This window comes from Aricia agestis, chromosome 13 (assembly GCF_905147365.1).
Source record: "Aricia agestis chromosome 13, ilAriAges1.1, whole genome shotgun sequence".
Taxonomy (NCBI): Eukaryota; Metazoa; Arthropoda; class Insecta; order Lepidoptera; family Lycaenidae; genus Aricia; species Aricia agestis.
The window spans coordinates 4,214,140-4,237,754 of NC_056418.1; the positions used below are offsets into that span (position 1 = coordinate 4,214,140).

Consider the following 23,615-nt stretch of genomic DNA (forward strand, 5'->3'; position numbering starts at 1 on the left):
TATTGAAAATCCGCCATCTTGATCTTATAACATCATTATGCCGGCTCTTGATATAGGCGAACGCGTTGGCCAACGCGTCTGCAGACGCGTTGGCCCAATGTGTAGAACGGGCGTTCGCGCGTTGGCCGTAGGTATTTAGACGTTGGCCGACGCATCTGCGAGCTTGCCGCGCGGGTCGGAAATGTCGGCAAAAGATCAAAGGACATTTGTCGCAAGCTTCGCGCTCCATCCACACATAGGCCGCGCGATCAGTTTGCCCGGAGTTATAATTATGATAATTATTATAATATGTAATAATTTTTGTATGTAATAATTTAATAAATAATAAGTAGGTAATAAAATAATTACTTATATTATTTTAATATTATAAAATATTATGTAAAAGTGAGTTTATTTCTTTGTTTGTTACGTTTTCTCGCCTTTTATTTATTTATTTCCAGAATACTCTTTAAAAACTTTTTCTTGTCCACATTTACAAAGTAATTATAAGCTGTGAATAAATAAACAGCTGCAGCTGTTAGCGACTAAACATCCATTTTGAATCCGTCCGCACATTGGCGCGATCCAAAGCATACTGAACGACCTTCCTATGTGTGGATTACTCACAAACGCCGTTGCAAGCGCACTGCCAACGCGTCTGCAGACGCGTTGGCCAACGCGTTCGCCTATATCAAGAGCCGGCATTATACTAGGGTGATGCCTTGTATTAGCGTTGTGGAAATTTGTATGGAAGTTACAACAGCCTAATGGCGGCTCTCGACATATGGCGGCTCCCGACATAGGCGAACGCGTTGGCCAACGCGTCTGCAGACGCGTTGGCCCAATGTGTAGAACGGGCGTTCGCGCGTTGGCCGTAGGTATTTAGACGTTGGCCGACGCGTCTGCGAGCTTGCCGCGCGGGTCGGAAATGCCGGCAAAAGATCAAAGGACATTTGTCGCAAGCTTCGCGCTCCATCCACACATAGGCCGCGCGATCAGTTCGCCCGGAGCGGCGATGAAGAGTGCACGTTTCCTTCTTGTGGCGAATTAACATCTAACTTGACGAAATGGCGAACAATATGAGTACCTATCGAGAAAACATTTAAATTTATTGGGCCCTATGGGTCTATACAGACGGACCGCATTTCAACTGCAATCCAACCGCAAATTGCAGATGAAGTGCAGTTTGAATGCAGTTGACACGACTCCAATAGAACTGCAAACCGAACGCGCAGTCGGATTGCAGTTGACTGCAGTCGTGTGAACTTCATACCGACTGCATCCAAAATGCACTATCCCACCCACCCGCACGCTCCACTCTCCCGCGCATGGAATCAGTAGCAGTGCAGTTTGGATGCAGTCGGTATGCGGTTCACACGACTGCACGCCAACTGCAACTGAACTGCAATCCTACTGCGCATTTGGTTTGCAGTTTTATTGCAGTCATGTCAACTGCATTCAAACTGCACTTGAACTGCAATTTGCGGTTGGATTGCAGTTGAAATGCGGTCCGTCTGTATAGACCCTATCAGAGTAAAAACTGCCTGTGGAACCAAAAATCGTATCGAAAGTTGCAAAAAAAAATAAGGTTATTGGACATTCTATTTTCCTCACGATGTTTTTAGGGTTCCGTACCCAACGGGTAAAAACGGGACCCTATTACTAAGACTTCAACGTCTGTCTGCATTTCTGTCTGTCCATCTGTCTGTCTGTCCACCTGTCTGTCCGTCTGTCTGTCTCCAGGCTGTATCTCAAGAACCGCTATACTTAGCTAGATTTCTGAAATTTTCGCAGATAATGTACCTATATCTGTTGTCGCTATAACAACAAAATATACTAAAACAAAATAAATTAAATATTTAATAAATAATAAATATATATTATTAATCATGATAATTATAATAAGTAATAAGTAATAATTTTTATATATAATAAATAATAAGTAATAAAAAAATAAATTATTTTAATATTATAAAATATGTAAAAGTGATTTTATTTCTTTGTTTGTTACGTTTTCTCGCCTTTTACTTATTTATTTCGAGAATACCCTTTAAAAACTTGTTCTTGTCCACATTTACAAAGTAATTATAAGCTGTGAATAAATATACAGCTGCAGCTGTTAGCGACTCAACATCCATTTTGAATCCGTCCGCACATTGGCGCGATCCAAAGCATACTGAACGACCTTCCTATGTGTGGATTACTCACAAACGTCGTTGCAAGCGCACTGCCAACGCGTCTGCAGACGCGTTGGCCAACGCGTTCGCCTATATCAAGAGCCGGCAATAGGCGAACGCGTTGGCCAACGCGTCTGCAGACGCGTTGGCCCAATGTGTAGAACGGGCGTTCGCGCGTTGGCCGTAGGTATTTAGACGTTGGCCGACGCGTCTGCGAGCTTGCCGCGCGGGTCGGAAATGTCGGCAAAAGATCAAAGGACATTTGTCGCAAGCTTCGCGCTCCATCCACACATAGGCCGCGCGATCAGTTCGCCCGGAGCGGCGATGAAGAGTGCACGTTTCCTTCTTGTGGCGAATTAACATCTAACTTGACGAAATGGCGAACAATATGAGTATCGAGAAAACATTTAAATTTATTGGGCCCTATGGGTCTATACAGACGGACCGCATTTCAACTGCAATCTAACCGCAAATTGCAGTTGAAGTGCAGTTTGAATGCAGTTGATACGACTGCAATAGAACTGCAAACCGAACGCGCAGTCGGATTGCAGTTGACTGCAGTCGTGTGAACTTCATACCGACTGCATCCAAACTGCACTATCCCACCCACCCGCACGCTCCGCTCTCCCGCGCATAGAATCAGTAGCAGTGCAGTTTGGATGCAGTCGGTATGCGGTTCACACGACTGCACGCCAACTGCAACTGAACTGCAATCCAACTGCGCATTTGGTTTGCAGTTCTATTGCAGTCATGTCAACTGCATTCAAACTGCACTTGAACTGCAATTTGCGGTTGGATTGCAGTTGAAATGCGGTCCGTCTGTATAGACCCTATCAGAGTAAAAACTGCCTGTGGAACCAAAAATCATATCAAAAGTTGCAAAAAAAAAATAAGGTTATTGGACATTCTATTTTCCTCACGATGTTTTTAGGGTTCCGTACCCAACGGGTAAAAACGGGTCCCTATTACTAAGACTTCAACGTCTGTCTGCATTTCTGTCTGTCCGTCTGTCTGTCTGTCCATCTGTCTGTCCGTCTGTCTGTCTCCAGGCTGTATCTCAAGAACCGCTATACTTAGCTAGATTTCTGAAATTTTCACAGATTATGTACCTATATCTGTTGTCGCTATAACAACAAAATATACTAAAAACAAAATAAATTAAATATTTAATAAATAATAACTACTTATATATTATTAATTATTAATCATGATAATTATAATAAGTAATAAGTAATGATTTTTATATATAATAAATAATAAGTAATAAAAAAATATATTTTAATATTATAAAATATGTAAAAGTGAGTTTATTTCTTTGTTTGTTACGTTTTCTCGCCTTTTAGTTATTTATTTCGAGAATACCCTTTAAAAACTTTTTCTTGTCCACATTTACAAAGTAATTATAAGCTGTGAATAAATATACAGCTGCAGCTGTTAGCGACTCAACATCCATTTTGAATCCGTCCGCACATTGGCGCGATCCAAAGCATACTGAACGACCTTCCTATGTGTGGATTACTCACAAACGCCGTTGCAAGCGCACTGCCAACGCGTCTGCAGACGCGTTGGCCAACGCGTTCGCCTATGTCGAGAGCCGCCATTAGTCGAGAGCCGCCATTATACAGGCCTTATGTCAAAAAATGATTATTAGTAGCAATGATATTCTACTTATACAGATATGTTACGTCCATACTATTTCCCGGCTTAAATCTCTTCCGAACAATTTTCAAATTCAAAATTGCAAACATATATAAATTTGACAGATAAGTGAAACAAAAGATACGAAAAACAATTTACATAAAAGAGATAGTTCTATTTTTAAATGTCGAATCGTATCGCTGTCTCTTTCTTCGCCTGAGCTATGACGAAAATTCGATTTTTTCCATATTGTTCAAAAAAATAATTGAAAATGTAAACAATCGAGGTATTTATTGCAATCAAGACGTGGTAAGAGATTCCAGGTGTTTTGTTTACTTTCGGGTCATAATTGGTACATTTTCGAAACACGCACGACGTCATTTATGTAATGCCGGCTCTTGATATAGGCGAACGCGTTGGCCAACGCGTCTGCAGACGCTTTGGCAGTGCGCTTGCAACGGCGTTTGTGAGTAATCCACACATAGGAAGGTCGTTCAGTATGCTTTGGATCGCGCCAATGTGCGGACGGATTCAAAATGGATGTTTAGTCGCTAACAGCTGCAGCTGTTTATTTATTCACAGCTTATAATTACTTTGTAAATGTGGACAAGAAAAAGTTTTTAAAGAATTTCTCGAAATAAATAAATAAAAGGCGAGAAAACATAACAAACAAAGAAATAAACTCACTTTTACATAATATTTTATAATATTAAAATAATATAAGTAATTATTTTATTACCTACTTATTATTTATTTAATTATTACATATAAAAATTATTACATATTATTATAATTATCATAACTATAACTCCGGGCGAACTGATCGCGCGGCCTATGTGTGGATGGAGCGCGAAGCTTGCGACAAATGTCTTTGATCTTTCGCCGACATTTCCGACCCGCGCGGCAAGCTCGCAGACGCGTCGGCCAACGTCTAAATACCTACGGCCAACGCGCGAACGCCCGTTCTACACATTGGGCCAACGCGTCTGCAGACGCGTTGGCCAACGCGTTCGCCTATATCAAGAGCCGGCATTAGACAAGACGCGGCACGTTCGTGACTGCGCTCGATGCAGACTAAACAACAGAGGGCCCAATTGGGCCGTATTTGAATCTTCACAACGCGCGCGGTAGTAACATATCTGCTTTAAGTTTTTCATCATTGATTAGTAGAAAAAATCTTTTGCACAGACGGTGCAAAAGATTTTTTCTACTAATCAAAAACGTTGTGTAACTTTTTATTAGTAAGAGGGTACATGTATAGAATAATAAACTCAATATGTTGTAAAAACAATAATTTTAGAAGGCGCATTACTTTAATTATTTTATTTTATAGAAAAGTCATGGCAATTTTTTTTATTAATTATATTTTCAATTAATAAATAACTAGTATTAAAATATCTAGTTATTTTAATGACCGTGAAGTTTTAAAAACATTTTATTTCATTCAGTCCTTATTAACATTTATTTATAAGATTTAACTTATTTTTAACCGACTTCCAAAAACGAGGAGGTTATACCTTCGGCTGTGGATATTTTTTGTAAACACGAACATGTCAGATAAATCTTAAAAGTCTGTGATTGTCTCTAGATACGTATTATATAATAAATAACTGTTTAATTTAAAATATAGTTGAAATTTTGTATAGTTTAAAGTATAAGTACCTAGTTGTTAATAAAACAAATCTCGAATGTTTTTTATAGAACTTATAAACATAAAACAAATAATAATTTTATTATGATAAGAAAGATTAAGCTAAAAATGTACTATAGCAATTATAATAATTCTAAAATGTAAACAAGCAATAATTATATCAGGATACGAAAACAGTGACAAATCCTAATCCTAATACCTAGTAGGTAACTTAAGTGTAACATCTTAAAATCCTGTTTTTAAATTGGTCTTTTTAAACTCTGAACAAAATGTAGATAATATTAAACACACAAAGTTTCGAGATATTAATATGTTATTTTTTAAAAACCTTTGCCTCGTTTAAAATATTATCCTACTAATACTATAAAGGCATCTCAATTTGGTATTATATTCACAAAAGTGGTGATCTGATGAAGGATCCATAAGTAATCGAGGGAGCTCCTCAAAATTTATAGGAAAACATGTGGTGACTTCGGTTTCGTGAGAAGTATTCTAAGCATATGCTACAAAAAAGTAAGATTTTGCACCGAGGTATACCTGGTATACCGTGGTTCGGAAGGTGCTGAGAGAACTCTTGATTCTTTATAGATACAAGTTTGGGAGTTTCGGCGTTGTTTTAAGAACGGATAGCATATTATACTACTATGCAAATTACATTCATCATCATCTTCATCACTACCATATTATACCATGCATCGTCCCATGATTATGAGCCTATTATGACCCTGTTATTGGTACGTTTCATAGTCTTTTCGATCGAGACTCGAATTTGTCAAGCGATAATTTAAAAAAAATCTATACTTTAATATAATAAACCTGGAGAGTATGTTTGCTTGAAAGCGTTAATCTCAGGAATTACAGGTCCGATTTAAAAACTTATTTCAGTGTTAGATTGCTCATTTATCGAATAAGGCTATATATTATAACGCTAACCTACTACGACCGAAGAAACTCAGGAAAATGTGGGAAAAACGGGGGAAATATTAGAAAGGTTTTATCTCACGAATTACTGGAGCAATTTTTATGGCAATATTTAAGTGAAGGGAGTATAGCTATTTTTTATGGGAAAATGTACGGTTTCTGTAAAATTCCTAATTATCGCGGGCGAAGCCGCACGGGACGTCTAGTACTTAAAAATTGTTTAAGTCTCTGCAAGTCAGCGCGTAAATCTATTAACATTTTTGTTAACAAGCGATGAATTTAAACCATTGTTAATACTAGCTAAGTACCTAGAAAATAAATGTAGATTTTATATTTAGTCGTGTAAATAAATTCAACATTGGCACGTGCAGTTTTATTTTAATTGTTTTATTACGTCATGAAAATATATAGGTAAACGTGAATGAAATCATCAGCCATTTGGATAATCCAATTTTTTATTGTACATAATATAATATTAATTGTCTACAAAATATTAACGACCAAACGAAGCGATGATGCTCATGTCCGCTCCTCTAAATAAATTTTGAACAATATTTATTGCAACCTGTAACTGATCTCTATAATATCATGAAGACGACATTCGACTCTTGTCATGTCAGTTCCATACATTTTAATAGGCGATTCTACAGGGTGTAACAAAACTGAGCGATAAAACTTTCACAGCGAAATCTATAATATAAGGGACCCTAAACCCTAGATACTTTCTTCTGATACAGCCTGTGTTGCAGATGAAAACAGTAAATCTTATTTATTTCACAGGATGAGTAAAACAAATATTATTATTTTAGACATGCCGTATTCATTTGACAGAGCTCAGACAAATTTTTACACACCTTTTTATATCCAGTTTTGAATTGACAAAAAATAAATCCTACTTTATATCCAGTGTGCCAATTCTCAACACCCTGTATAAAGAAGCGATAAAGGAAACGTGTTTGCTAGGGGCTCATAACATACTTTGAATCACACTAAAACTGCCTTGGTTTGTGGCCCTCTGTCTTTTTATTATTTTTGTGCCACTAATCCCTTATGTTTTTGTTTTGAAACATTAACGTCGTTTCCGAAGCCACTTTTATAAACGACATTATAAAGGTGGTCAATTTATACTCCCTGCACCAGTTGCTGCTTACGTCAGAGCATTGTATTGTATCGTGTATGTGTGAGAAGCGCGTATAAAGGTAACATTTATTTTTGTCTTGTTGCGGTCCGAGGCAGATGCCCCGGCCAAATATTTGATACCATGTCAAGAGGAAGAGCTTTATACATATGGACATGAAATAAAAAAATATATAATTATGAAACCGTAGTCATTAGAAAAAGTGTTTGGTTCTGGATATTGTTCTAAATATTGCGTGAAACTTAACAAATATCATCGTGTGGTAAGTACTTGCTTGATATTCTTTATAAAAATTAACAAGTATTGACGGATATAGGTAAAATAAACGCACCGGCCCGCCAATTACATTTTCCAAAACTATCTCTTTTATAATTACTAGAGATCGCCCAATGGTCGAAATTCGACCTTAGTTTCATCGACATTAGGACTACTACCTATATTTTGTAAAAAAAAAATTGACTTGATATCAAACTGGCTGTGTAAGCATTGTCTAATGGTATCTAAGATTCAATAAAAAAACTATAATCCATTTTCAATTTGTCAACTTGTTGTCAACAGACTTCAACCATAAATAAAAGAGTATAATTCGTATGTATAGGCTTGTCACTCAAAAATCTGTCATTTCTCATGTGTGTGTGTTGTAGTGTGTGTAATGTTTTATTTGTTAAAAAAATGTATGATAAAAGCATAATTTCAAAATAATATTAGTTCGATGCACTCCTTCACCATATAAACTATAACTGTGCAAAATTTCATGCACCTACGTTTCCCCATTTTTCGTAAAAAGGGTTACAAAGTTTTTCGTTCGCGTATTAATATTATGATTATTAAGGTGCTCGACTAGATGTAGATACTTACATAGTAGTAGGATTTAATAGTTTTCGTCTCATTCAACGGTACCCTAAAAACTAGTTAATGCACGTGTTTTCTGTCTGAAAGATACACATTTAATAATATTATGTAGATATTATATCGCTAGTTTGTTTAGATCCATGATATTATATATCTTGTCACATATCTCCAAACGATCTATCGTGAGGCTGTAGGTCCAAAAACGGCCACGGCACGCTTTTCTAAACAATCTAGAATACTAATTCTCAAAAACGTTTTAGTTCATATCAAAAATTGATCGTATTTACCTCAGTCGCTAGTCGTAACATATTACAATTTGCTATGATTAAAACAAAAGGGAGTGGAGAAGAAATGCGATCAGTCCTGACTCCTGACAGTGTGATCTGAGCGACACATATGTTTTAGCCTGCTAATAGAGCCTTAGTCCGGTAATACAGCCTTAGCCCGCTAATATTACAGCCTCAGCCCACTTAGAGAGACTTAGTCTGCTTATAGAGCCTAAGCCTGCTAATAGAGCTTTAGCCCGCTAATATAGTCTTAGGACATTAATATAGCTTAAGGACTTACGACGTAGACTATGCTTGTGATCTCATGGTGTAGTGGCCAAACCGCGTGTTTGCACCGCCGCGTATCCTCAAACTTAAACCGACTTTTTATTTTTATTTTTTTTATTTCTCATCCCCCCGGGCTTGTTGTTAACATTATATTAAAATATTTCTGGACATAAAATTCTTATAAAATAACTACAATTAAACTAACTACGATTAACGATTAACAATTCAAATACTTACATAAAATTCCGATAAAAAATAATTATAGATGTCAAAATTAGAAACAATAAAAATACAGCACAACATTTAACTACCCTAATATCACAGCTAAAGATTCACAATAACATACTCGAATTTCTCTTATTTGTATCACACACTATTCTCTTACAGAAAGAGAGAAACAAATCCCTCTTTTTCCCCCCCAGGATGGCAGGCAGATTCTCACCCGTCATTGATGTGCCCAATCCTTGCTCAATATCATATCTATTGCTAGCAAAAATTGGACACTCGAGTAACAGGTGAGGAACCGTCTCCTCAACTCCTGGCTGACACAGGCACGACAGATCCTCCTTCAACTCGAATCTATACAAGTAGAAGGCGAATCCACTGTGTCAGTCAGAATCTGTGTGATAAGGGGGCAAACGAACAAACGGGTCACCTGATGGAAAGCAACTTCCGTCGCCCATGGACACTGGCAGCACCAGAAGAGCTGCAGGTACGTTTCCGGCCTTTTAAGAGGGAATGGGGTAATAGGGGAGGTTAGGGATGGGAAGGGAATAGGGGAGGGTAGGGAAGGGAATAGGGTAGGGGATTGGGCCTCCGGTAAACTCACTTACTCGGCGAAACACAGCGCAAGCGCTGTTTCACGCCGGTTTTCTGTGAGAACGTGGTATTTCTCCGGTCGAGCCAGACCATTCGTGCTGAAGCATGGCTCTCCCACGTGATGTCTATCTTTTTGACCATCTTGTATTCAGCAGCAGCGCTTGGGAAAATGCCCTTCGTGACTCCGGCCGTTCCTCCCACTTCATATCTCCTGTCCCATTCCTCAATCGTATACTCTCTCAAGATACTCAATCCCAGCTACTACTTGGCTAGTTCTTTAACCCTCTCATTCCCTCTTAACTCTGCGTGAGCCTTAATCCAAAACAGGGAGACCTCCCGCCTCTGCAAGTCAGCTTTTCGGAGGGCTGCCCTTGTTTGCACTACCAGGGGTGAGTGGAACTAAGAGTGACAGCCTGGAGAGCCGATCTGGGATCGCTAAGGATACCGACCTTCGCCATTCCGCTCTTGCAGGCTATACTTACTGCTCTCTTAAACCGACTTTCAAAAAATACGTGTCAAATAAACTTTAAAATATTAGATTTTATAAAAAAGGGTATAAAATACAACACACTACTTCCTCAAACCTAATGGCTTTTCGATATATTTAAAGTTGGATATAAAAATTATTATGTTTTTGGGCAATCACAAAACACATCCATTAACTAGTTTTTATGGTACCGTAGAGTGAGACAAAAACGATCAAATCCTAATAGTATGTTAAAGTATGTAGTATCTATTTATTGTCCCAGCAACAAGAGGGTTTATAATATTTAACACATTTTTACATTTTCGTAGTAGATAATATTTTAAAAAGTTATAATCGTTAAAAGTAGTAAAAGATGAGAGTATTTTACAGGTCAGATCTTTACAATTCTAATACAAGTCCTTCAGATACTTAACACGGGGCCAGATTGACGTGGTATAAAGGGATATTATTATTATTTTTGGACATACATTTAAAACTCTTATTATTATTAATTTTGCTTCTTAAAAGCTAATCATAGTGTTATAAATTATAAGACTACCGTTAAGAATTTTCCTAATTTCAAATTTGAAATGAACTTTTCATAAAATTATATTATTGTCTTATTATTATGTTTTATTTAATTAATATAATATTTGTTGTATGTTTTATTAGGTACCTAAGTATAATTAGGTGTTTAGCTTAATCTTTAAACTTTTTAATCGGGACTTAACGCGACTTATTTAAGTAGTAATGCTACGAGTACATACTTTTTCTCGACGTTTCGGCCGTGTTGCAACGGCCGTGGTCACGAGGGGACTGCAGGAGCGCGACGTCTTCGTCTGCACCGGGCGGTCTGTTCTACGACTACCCTCGTAGTAGCATTACTACTTAAATAAGTCGCGTTAAGTCCCGATTAAAAAGTTTCATTATAATGCAACGCGAAAGTTTAAAATGTTAGCTTAATCTTATCTTAATGCGGAACCCCACCTATTATAGAGCCTGATCTAACACGAGCGAACTTTTCACAACCAGTTTTAATTCAATTTGGGATTGGCACGAATATAACACGTGCAGTGTACACGTGACCATAGCTTATCTCAAAGCTATACAAAATATATGCTGGTCTTTAAAAAAGCTATGAAAAAGATAGAAATCGAAAAATTATGAAAAATCTAAGAAAAACGCTTTTCTAAGTAGACATAACTTGGAACGCTCGCTCTTTTATAATATAAACTTTTGACTATCGCCTTTGTCTTTTTTCTGTGGTTTGGTATATATTTTTTATTATACTTCTTACACACATAATGGTACAGAGGCGGGCTTAATGCCTTTAGGCATTTTCTTCCAGCCAACCTTTGGGTGATGTTGAGACAAGATGATTGCAAAGTACAATTTTATCGACAGTAATAAATACATACTATAATAATTACTATTACACGAATACTATATTTCAAGTAAACTAATAAATAATATATATTTATATGCATATTAAATATCATGCTGTATAATATATACTAATAATAATTAAAAGCAACTTCATTTATTCTGTTCTAAATTCTAATCTGCCTGAGACTTAAACAATAATAATTCACGAACTCTGCATTTGAATACTTTTTTGATTTAGCCAGTCTCACTTCCACTGGCAGTGCATTCCATAGGAGGATATAATTGACCAAAATTTTCATTTGGATTATCCTTTTTTTTTGCGGAACCATAATATATAATCCATAATAAAATTATAAATTCGAAAGTCTGTTACCATACATACAGTGTCTGTTACCACTTCACGCTCAAACCACAAAATTGATTTTTGAATCCCGAGAAAGGACATAGGATACCTTTTTATTTCGGAAAAATGTACGGTTCCCGTGCTATAATCGTTTTCTGGGGCAACGGCATTGCGGGCGTCATCTAGTATATCCATTATTATGGAGTTTTCTTATTAGAAAACTCTAGGATTTGAATTTCTTGATCTTATCTTGAAACACGTTAAGTAATACAAAAATATCACTAATAATGAAAAGAACAAAATTATTATGTATTGGAAACGGCAAAAATTGCTATCTAAACACGTTTTTACATTTGAGAAAAGATAAGAACACGTTATGTATGTTTTATGTTTTAGTCGCGAGCTGCCGCCTGCCAGTAGTCAGCCATGCCTGATGCCTCGCTAATATTGTTCCTGTAGATCCTAAAATATAAATAAAAAAATTATAAATTAAAAAATATACCTATAAATTAGATAATAATAATCCACAGTGAAAGTTATGTTATAATAATAGTGTTTATTTTAGCAATACAATTTTACGATAATAAAGTTGCTAAAAGAAGAAATATTATATTATAAGAGTGAAAAAGAAACAAATTGTATAAAAATAATGGAAGAAAAATTTGAACCCAGACCGAGGGAAAATTTGATTATAACCAAGAATGTTGTGATCATTGGACTGGCGTTCATGGTGCATTTCACGGCGTATTGTGTAAGTATTTTTAAAGTTCTCTTATTACTTAATATGACAAGCCAATTAAGGCACTTTCTATAGATTAGCGACCTTAAATAATGCCATTATTGTCATGAAGTAAACATAGTATTACTACAATGAGATTTTTTATGTAAGTGAACAATCACGGAGCACCATAGAATTCAATGTTATAGGATGAAATAGTTTTATTTACATTAATACGTGACATTTAAATAAAAACTAGCTGTTTGACCGAGCTTTGCTCGGTATTCGATGAAAATGACATTTTCTAAAAATGATTCCAACGATTTTCATGAAATTTAGTATATAGGGGGTTTCGGGGGCGGTCAAACAGCTAGTTTTTATTTAAATGTCACGTATTAATGTAAATAAAACTATTTCATCCTATAACATTGAATTCTATGGTGCTCCGTGATTGTTATATATATATACAGTGTGTAACAAAAACTAGTGATAATACTTTAGGGTGTGTACATGTTCCTTGTAGAGAGTTCACTGTGAAAGTAGCAGCTCTGAAAGACGAACATTTTTTTTCACTTTTGTATGGGCAAGGGCCCGACCGTCACGAGTTTCCCCATACAAAAGTGAAAAAAAAATTTGGTCTTTCAGCGCTGCTACTTTCACAGTGAACTCTCTACAAGGAACACGTACACACCCTAAAGTATTATCACTAGTTTTTGTTACACCCTGTATATATATATATATATATAAATATATATATATATATATATATTTTGCGTTTTATCCTCTGTTCATTGTCATTGTCCTATGTTTATAGATAATAATTTAACTCATGATTTATCTCGTTACTAGGGGAATTAATTGATCTGCTTTAAAAGTACGTCACTCTTTCAGGGTGCTGCAAACCTTCAAAGTTCTATCAACGCGGAGGATGGTCTGGGCACGGCGTCGCTGGCGGCCGTCTACGCCGGACTTATTGTCTCTAACATGTTCCTACCGGCTATTATGATAAGGTAAGCCTTATTACCTTAATATTTTAAACGAGCTTTTGCCTGCAGCTTCGCCCGCGTGGATTCCTGAGAATAACATAATATCAGGAAAAAACAAACATAACTTTTTATACATAAAATATAGCCTATGTCACTCAGGAATACACAAGCTTTCTATCGGTGTTTAAAATTTTTGCAATCGAAATCGGAGTTTTAATACAGCTGAACCTACATTATTTCTTTTTTCCCCACCCCACTACTCCCACACCCACCGCCCACGGCCTGCCAGTACGCAGATTATCAGAAAGGGTTGTTCAGGGAAGTAGCTAACGCAGTTTTAATACAGCTGAACCTACATTATTTCTTTTTTTCCCCACCCCACTACTCCCACACCCACCGCCCACGGCCTGCCAGCACGCAGATTATCAGAAAGGGTTGTTCAGGGAAGTAGCTAACGCAGTTTTAATACAGCTGAACCTACATTTTTTTCTTTTTTTCCCCACCCCACTACTCCCACACCCACCGCCCACGGCCTGCCAGCACGCAGATTATCAGAAAGGGTTGTTCAGGGAAGTAGCTAACGGAGTTTTAATACAGCTGAACCTACATTTTTTTCTTTTTTTCCCCACCCCACTACTCCCACACCCACCGCCCACGGCCTGCCAGCACGCAGATTATCAGAAAGGGTTGTTCAGGGAAGTAGCTAACGGAGTTTTAACACAGGTGAAGCTACATGTAACATGACTGATTTGTATATGTAATTGATTGTACTGTTGGTTCTTGGTGGAAATTCATGTTGAATACTAATAAAACACTATTTTTCGTGCACTTTTTCCACTATATTCAGAAATAATTATAAATTTTAACAAATTACACGACCGGTTTCGTGAATTCGGTTCGAAGATGATTTATTTCGAAACCGGTCGTGTAATTTGTTAAAATTTATAATTATTTCTGAATATAGTGGAAAAAGTGCACGAAAAATAGTGTTTTATTAGTATGACTGATTTGGTCGTCAGCTCTCCGTCGATACTACTGATAGATATATTACTACTCAATAGTCAATACTCATAGATCTAAACTCCCCTCCCGCGGGCGCACCCCCGCCTTGGTAGCGCCCACTTCGAAACGGGCGTAAATCGCAATATTTTAATTTCGCCATAACTTCTAAACCAAACGTCCAATTTTAATCATTCAAAGACCAAATATTGTCCACATAAATTGTACTTTGAGATGAAATAATTTATTTTGATAAGGATTATCATCATGAGTAAAATAAATGCATTTAAATGTAGTCCAAAAAAAAAATCAAGATTTTTAAATAAAAATATGGTTGTTGTGCCTCACTTGACATAGATAGGTATAGTGTGTCGCGGACGTTTTTGTAGATATTTATAAGATCTACATTTACTTACACCATTGTATGGTTCTATCTTTTATAGTTTAGGCAGCGTACGCAAACTAAGTAAATTTTCTGGTTGTTTCTGAAAAACTGAAATATCTTACGGAACCCTATATTTTCCAAAATAAAAAGTAGCCTATGTTACTCGTAAATAATGTAGCTTTCGAATGGTGAAAGAATTTTTAAAATCAGTCCAGTAGTTTTTGAGCCTATTCGTTACAATTAAACAAACAAACAAACAAAGTTTACCTCTTTATAATATTAGTATAGATAAGTGTAGATAAGTTTTAAGTTATACGGCTTTTTGTCGAGCTAGACCAATCAATGTGGGAATGAAAAGTTATTCTGGATACTCGCGGAGCAGTTGCTACGCAGCTGTAGCCACTGCCACGCCAGGGACTACGCTCATAAAGGGGACAAAAGTATATTATATTATGTGAAATTCACATGATTCACATTATGAATATGTATATTTGTTTAATTGTAGCGCCTTAAATATTCGTTTGCAATGAGAAGTGTCGATAGGTTTCTGAAAATAGTGCGGATAATAAAAAATATACCATCCTCATCACTTTAATGAGTGTCTTCCACCGTGCGTTTTTCGCGTAACTTTCTGCCACGCACTGTAAAAAAAATGTTGCGAATGTCCATGGGCGACGGTAGCTGCTCGCCATCAGCTGACCTGTTTGCCCCTTATTTTATAACAAAAATGGGCTATATTCTTTTTATTTTCATAGTAGTGTCATGCCCAGCTTCAAGGGTCTCTGACAAAAAACGTTACCTTACCTTACCCTAACTATGAAACTCTGCTTCTCCAGATTCCTAGGTCCAAAGTGGACAATATGTGCGTCGTTCGTGATGTACATGCCGTGGATCGCGACGCAGCTGTGGCCGCGCTTCTACACCATGATCCCCGCAGCCATCTTGCTGGGTGTCGGCGGCGCGCCGCTGTGGTGCTCCAAGAAGATTTATATATTGATCGTGAGTTACTCAGAACATTAAAGGCTTTGCCGCGGCACCGACAAAAATTCAAATAAAATGCCACCTTATGACATAGACCAGGGGTCACCAATTAGTTTTGCTGCGGTCCATTTTAAGAAATGAAATGACCTTCGCGGTCAACATTTAAAAAAAATTAACAAAGTTCATTATGGAAATTACAAAGCTATGTTTTATTTCCATATCAATGAGAAAAGTGACAATTTTTGTTGCTTGTTTGGAGTGAAATTGGTGCAAGCTATTGACATTAAATCCTGTAGATGTTCATCAGTTAGTCGAGACTGAATTTATTTTTAACGAAGTTCATCTTCCAACATGCTTGGTCCGCACACAATGGGTCGGTGGTCCAGGTGCGGACCGCGGTCCGCTATTTGGTGACCCCTGACATAGACCATAGGTATCATTAATTCTACTGACATTTGTGTAGCGATCTACGCTGCCACCGCTTGTGAAACGAAAGCTAATATAGCTGCGTAAAAGATCGGAAAGTCACTTTTATTTATATTTAATTAGAAGCAGATGACGCCCGTAATTCCGTTGCGATAAAATTGTTTATCACGATGGAATCGCAACAACGACTATCCTGTGTCCTCTCTTCTTTGAAAGTATGTCAATCCCAAATTTCATCTAAATCGGTTTTGCTATTTAAGCGTTCTTACACTTTTTTTGTCTACATACTTACTTAATATTATAAATCCGAAAGTGTGTCTGTCTGTCTGTTACCTCTTCACGCCCAAACCGCTGAACAGATTTTGCTGAAATTTGGTATGGAGATATTTTGAGTTCCGGGAAAGGACATACGATACTTTTTATCCCCGAAAAATGTTCGGTTCCCACGCGATAATCGAATTTTGGCGCAACGGAGTTGTGGGCGTCTTCTAGTTATTAATAATCATAATAATTATAAATACTTGCAGGTATCGAAAGCGTGGAGTAAAATAACAAACATCCCCGTGGACGTGCTGTTCACGCGCCTGCTGGGACTCTTCACGATGCTGTTCCTCTTCAACTCCATATGGGGAAATCTTCTGTCATCTTTAGGTATGTTTTGTCTCTTTTTAGAAATATTTACTTTAATAGAAAACGAAACGAATTTCAAGTCAATATATCCTCTGGCATAACTTTTTACAGGGTAATCCAAAGATTATATATTATATAACTATTTATTTAATGTCTTAACCAATTCAGTCTTAGAATGCGCCTATTCTACACTTTCATCATCACCCTAAGGTTGGCTGGTAGAGAATGCCACACGGCATTAAGCCCGCCTATGTAAATATTTGCATAAAGTGTTTTAAATAAATAAATAAATTACTATTTTTTAATGTTAAAATATTTTTTTCTGAGTTCGTCTATTGTCACCAAAATGTACACCTATGATAGACTAAACGAGGAATCCAGGAAACTTCTTAGAGTAGGTTCACATGGCACAATCCTGCCCGTTTTTTTCAGTATACGTTTTAACACACGCCGATTGTACTGCAACAAAATATCGTGCAGTACAATCGACGTGTGAATGGTTCTAAAAACATTGTATGCGCCATTACTTATTCCTTAAGACGTATACTGCAAAAAACGTGCAGGATTGTGCTATGTGAACATGGCCTTATAGGGACACCTATTATAGTAGTTTTTGTCAACTTCTTAATAACTTTTTTGGTATTTACAATTCCTTTATTTTGTCAATCAGATAGCTTACTTGTCGAGGCCCAGTCGAAACTGATGCTTTAAATTATTATATTTTCTGCCTAGTTTTATACGATCGATTTTCTTTCTTTTTAACACACTTTTATGAGATTAGGCTGTTTGTATGTAACGGAATCTTTGAGCACGATTTTTACCTTTTTGCAGTAAAATAAAAAAAACTTTTTTTTTAGTTTTTTTTACTATTATTATTTTTACTCAGTGATCTCGTCCGGTGACAATGAAGCCGCGTACACGTCAGTGAACGCGTCGCTTATACCCGAGGTATGCGGCGCCAACTTCATAGTGGACGAGGACGCGGGGAATGTGCTAAAGCCGCAGCCTAAGGAGAAGATTCAGATGCTGACAGGTAGCTATAGTAATAAAATAACATTGAAACCCACTACTCTAGTAGTGGGTGTTATATCGAACGCTGACCAGTGGTGTGGTACTTAAAACATATTTGTATGAGTGTTGATCCATCATCGTGAAACCGACGTCTCCTAGCGTATCAATATATCGGCAATAAAATATGTGATCATTAGCTTTAGTCTAGTCTTCAATTTTCGTCATCTTCTTTCATTCAACTTTTGGCGCATTCAATAATTGAATGCGTCAACGAACGCAACGCCAACATTGTAATTTTTTTTTGCATACGGACTACGGTCAGATGCGGATGCGTCGCGGGCATGCCTCACGTGCTGTTGACTGCGCTATAACGCATGCCCTTGACGAACAGAAAAAGGCACAGTGTGAACAAAGCTATTAGTTATCAACTTATCACACTGCATAATTCTTACCCCTGTTAGCCTTTTTAATCTCAAATACTTTTTGTGTACAGAAAGCAGTAATGAAATCCAAATGTTTTTAGGTATTTTCCTGGCATGCATGGCGGGTGCGGCTCTCATAGTCGCTGTTGGCGTCGATTCTGTGAAAAGGTATTATAATAACTATTCTGTATCAAATGTTTAATAATTGAACAAAATACTGTATAATGCTTCGTAGGAAGAAATAGCAACGTGTTTCGAAATTTCGGCGCAACGGAGATGACGCTGACGATTTCAACAAAATCGGTTCAGTGGTTTGGGCGTGAAGAGCTAACAGACGGATAGACAGACACACTCGCCTTTACAATATATGCCTTGTTCAAATTAATAGCAAACCCTCTCTTCAGATACGAGCCTCTCCTGGAGAAGTTAGAGTCGGCGACGGCAATTTTAAAGCAACACTTCTCTTCAGATACGAGCCTCTCCTGGAGAAGTCAGAGTCGGCGACGGCAATTTAATAGCAATCCTTCTCTTCAGATACGAGCCTCTCCTGGAAAAGTCGGAGACGCCCAATTTAATAGCAATCTCTCTATTTAGATACGAGCCTCATCTGGCCAAGTTTTAGTCGGCGACGGCAATTTAATAGCAATTCTGCTCTTCAGATACGAGCCTCTCCTGGAAAAGTCAGAGTCGCCTAATTTAATAGCAAACCCTCTCTTCAGATACGAGCCTCTCCTGGACAAGTCTGAGTCGCCCAATTTAATAGCAATCCCTCTCTTCAGATACGAGCCTCTCCTGGACAAGTCTGAGTCGCCTAATCTAAGAAGAGCTAACAGACGGATAGACAGACACACTCGCATTTACAATATATGCCTTGTTCAAATTAATAGCAAACCCTCTCTTCAGATACGAGCCTGTCCTGGACAAGTCTGAGTCGCCTAATCTAATAGCAAACCCTCTCTTCAGATACGAGCCTCTCCTGGACAAGTCTGAGTCGCCTAATCTAATAGCAAACCCTCTCTTCAGATACGAGCCTGTCCTGAACAAGTCTGAGTCGCCCAATTTAATAGCAATCCCTCTCTTCAGATACGAGCTTCTCCTGGACAAGTCGGAGACTGGGACGGGCTCGCTGTTCGGCATGACTCTGCAGGTGATGGTGGAGCCGAACCAGCTGATGATGATCACCGTCAACGTGTTCATCGGCTTCGCGCAGGCGTTCAGCGGCGCGGAATTTACAGCGGTAAGTAGAATCTACTTACTAATAAATTTATTTGATGGTACGATCGAAGAAATTGATTTATAAGCAGTTGACGGATCTACGTCATTTAGTCGGATTATGTCAATTCAATGAAGCCGTGATATGATAACGCGACCAAATTCTTCGCGATCAAACTTCTCTGACAGTACATCTTTATTATATATAATAAACTATATATATATAGCTATACGTGGGAGAGCCATGCTTCGGCACGAATGGGCCGGCTCGACCGGATAAATACCACGTCCTCACAGAAAACCGGCGTGAAACAGCGCTTGCGCTGTGTTTCGCCGAGTGAGTGAGTTTACTGGAGGCCCAATCCCCTAACCCCTACCCTATTCCCTTCCCTACCCTCAACTATTCCCTTCCCTTCCCTTCCCTACCCTCCCCTATTACCCTATTCCCTCTTAAAAGGCCGGCAGCGCACTTGCAGCTCTTCTGATGCTGCGAGTGTCCATGGGCGATGGAAGTTGCTTTCCATCAGGTGATCCGTTTGCTCGTTTGCCCCCTTATTTCATAAAAAAAAATATGTTAAACAGCGGTGTAGCGAGCTTAATAGGCTCCAATATTGAAAATGTAACGCCTAATATAATATAATATTTTATGTAAGCCTTCTCACCTCAAATACACCCCGTATTTGATAGAATTAATAGCACTGTTACCATCTGTTGCACGCTACGACAGTTCTAAGGCATTAAATATAATTAAATATAATTAGTAGGGAGGGAGTATCACTAGTACAACCCTAAGCCTCTTTAGCAATATTTACTCATAAAACCTCAATGCGTTTCATTTCAAAAATAGTTTTCTACTATCTTTAGGTTCTGCCGAGCAACGTTTTATTATTGTTTATTGCATATTGTATTATTCTAGGCATATGTGTCGTGTGTGATCGGCACCGGCTCCATCGGGTTCGTGATGATGGGCAGCGGCATCGCGGATGCCATCGGGTGTCTCGTCACTGGATACTTGTCAAAGGTATTATAAACCTTAATATTAATAACTTGAGGTCATTATTTCATAACGGCAAAGAAGGTCTATGTAGCTTTTATTGCTTGTTATTGCAGGCGTTGTATTCTAAATGCCTGCGAGTACACAAAGAGCAAAATAACATAATATAAAAATACATAGTTTTACGTAAGTGGTTCTGCGCCACTGTTTTTATTAATTGCTGTGCCTGTATTGTATACCGACTATGTTTTTATAGGCCAGTTATGACACGGAACACAAAGCATCTACTTCATACAAAATTACAAAATAATTGGTATAACGTTACGCGGTACTAAACGAACATACACATTATCGCATATATTATAATGAGGCTCGAGCGAGATACGCCAGTCTAAGATAAAGTTAGTCCTAAAATGGCTAACGCAAGCCTCATAATAACAACCATACAATTTATATTATTATATCAAAAATCTTCATTATCTTGCACAAATTTTCAATAGAATGAAATAGGTAAAATGGTTGATCCTTTTAAGTAAAACTTGTATTGGAAAAGTCCCTTATCGTTATAGTTATATCATCTCATACAATTACCATTCTTTCAGATAACCGGACGCGTACCCCTCATAACCTTGGCGTTTATAGTCCAGGGTGCCCTCTACACGTTCATGCTGACGTGGCGACCGCAGGCCGACCACCAGGCCGTGGTGTATGGCATCGCCATGATCTGGGGGGCTTGCGACTCCATATGGATCATCCAGATTGCTTGTAAGTAGAGCAATTATCCTGCAAATGTCAAAACTATAACCCGACTATAAAAATAATGTCATAGCTAGATGTTGTCCATAACTTTGTTCGTGACGAAATTCGTTTACTTAGTGCTCGTGAAGAATGTATTTTTCCAAGATATAAAGTATGTATTTTCTTCAAAGGACTGAAAGCATCTCCGTACTAAATTTAATTTAAGCCAATTCAGCGACTTCAGCGTGAAGAGGCAATAGACATGAATATGAAAGTTATTATCTATTGACTCCTGATGGATCTATTGAAATAAATATTTTGGGCGCTATCATAGAATATACATACATAAATAGATTGCCAAAATCATTATTCTCTGTTTTTACCAAAATAATTTAATTGCATTTTTAAATTCCAGCATTTGCCAGCGGTCTTTTCCCTGGCAGAGAAGAAGCGGCGTATTGTAACTTCAGTCTATGGGAGTCCATGGGTTTCATTATAGCCTACATCACTTCTCCCTACCTGAGGATCAGCACAAAAATCTACATCCAGATTGTACTGATGGTAGTCGGAGTAGCGTTCTACTTTGTGGTAGAATATAGACAGAAGCAGAAGCAGAAGAGAGAGGCTGAAAAATCCCAAAAGGAAGTAGAGAAATATACTGCGTACACAAATACAGCCTTTAGTGTCAGTGAATAGTGTATCGCGCAAAATGCAGAAATACATTTATTTCGGACTGTATAAAGTAAGCCTCTTCTTGGTACCTTCATTCTAGCTTACGCTAAGCAACGTATTTTAGATAAAAAAAATATAATGCATTTTACGAGTTTTAATTACAAAGATACCTGAAATAAATGGTAAAAAATAAATTAATTAAATGAGAAGCTTTTGCACTGCTAATTGGTATCCCAATTCCACTATTTAATGTAACATTGAGAAGGCGACTAACCCCAAAAATCAAACATCGTCCTTCTCTCTTCACACTCACGCCCGTCTTTCATATGCCAGGTGAAAAAGAACGACGCGGATTCATCGTCAAATTAGTTTTTTCTCAATAACTCGATAAATATACAACATTTTGAAAATCCGCTAGGTCGATCTCTCAATGATAGAATTTTATACAATGTGTTAAAATATTAACTTTGTTCAATGCACGGTTATGGCAATAAATGAAAAATTCGTGAAAATTAGATGCATCTTGGTGATTTTTTTCTATCGAGAAAATTTTAAGATATCGTGTTTTTGCTCAGATCGAATTCTCGGAAATATAATGTTGTATCTAATTTTAGAAAATGAAACAATTCGGGGCTTACTTTCAAGTATAAAAATGAATTATAACATCGACACTTTAGGGTTAGTCGCCCCCTTAATCCAGCTCCATTTCTTTTTTGTGCTAGTCCGTTTATATCAAACTACATAATATATTTTTTTTCATTAACATTTCTGTTAATGTCGTTGATTTGATTTTCCACGTGAATACCATTTTGCATTTTGATAGGAAACGGACTAGATTAAACAACGAACGAAGCTGCGTTAATATTGAATTAATAATAATAAGTATAAAATTGGTTTCAAATATTGTAAATATTATTGTAAGTAGCTTTGTTATTATAAGAGATGTAAATACACTTCTTGTTTTATTTAACGTCCGTCCAAAGTGCGTTGTCCCAAACCTGTTACGAATTTACTTGGCGCATGCCAATATTTGTTGTACAAATGCCATATTTTATTAACATAACCATCATCATCGTTATCATTATTATGGTGGACTGCCGTTTGGGTTAAAGTGTCAACTTTGAGGAAGATAAAGTTCACCGATTTAAAAATAGCTTGAATAATTTTATTAGGCCGAACACAGAATTTAAAATGTACGAATTTAGATTATTAATACTTAATATTAAGTTTCTTTTAAACATTATTTATGTAATACAAAATAAACAATAGTAATTAGCAGCGTTGCATTTTTAATTGCTCACTTCTGAGTTTAAAAATGAAGTACCTACTAAGCATAACCTTAAAAAGTTAATAAAAATAAAAGTGTTTTTGGCGAGGTTACGATTACCTCTAATATAAGAAGTCTGTACGGAAAATACACCGCAAGTTACCTATTAGGTACAATACTTTAAACAATATTAAATTAGTTGTAATGTTAATGGTTCTTAATATAATATAATAGGATTTAAATATTAATA

The 23,615-nt window shown here is 37.2% G+C and overlaps 1 protein-coding gene across 1 annotated transcript; it reads left to right on the forward strand.

Moving 5' to 3' along the window:
* The first annotated feature begins 7,659 nt into the window (after positions 1-7,659).
* LOC121733378 (UNC93-like protein) lies at positions 7,660-22,140 on the forward strand. The gene is made up of 11 exons (XM_042123607.1): positions 7,660-7,766; positions 12,490-12,675; positions 13,534-13,652; positions 15,849-16,011; positions 16,947-17,070; positions 17,936-18,082; positions 18,584-18,650; positions 19,566-19,719; positions 20,611-20,715; positions 21,291-21,453; positions 21,842-22,140. The coding sequence occupies exons 2-11, from the start codon at positions 12,574-12,576 to the stop codon at positions 22,120-22,122; spliced, it is 1,425 nt and encodes a 474-aa protein (XP_041979541.1). The 5' UTR covers positions 7,660-7,766; positions 12,490-12,573; the 3' UTR covers positions 22,123-22,140.
* The last annotated feature ends 1,475 nt before the right edge of the window (positions 22,141-23,615 follow it).

Bases quoted from the DNA above. Each gene is read 5' to 3' on its own strand.
- LOC121733378 (XM_042123607.1), top strand. From the start codon at position 12,574: ATGGAAGAAAAATTTGAACCCAGACCGAGGGAAAATTTGATTATAACC. The intron at 16,012-16,946 runs GTGAGTTACTCA...AAATACTTGCAG, and splicing joins AGAAGATTTATATATTGATC to GTATCGAAAGCGTGGAGTAA. The intron at 21,454-21,841 runs GTAAGTAGAGCA...TTTAAATTCCAG, and splicing joins ATGGATCATCCAGATTGCTT to CATTTGCCAGCGGTCTTTTC.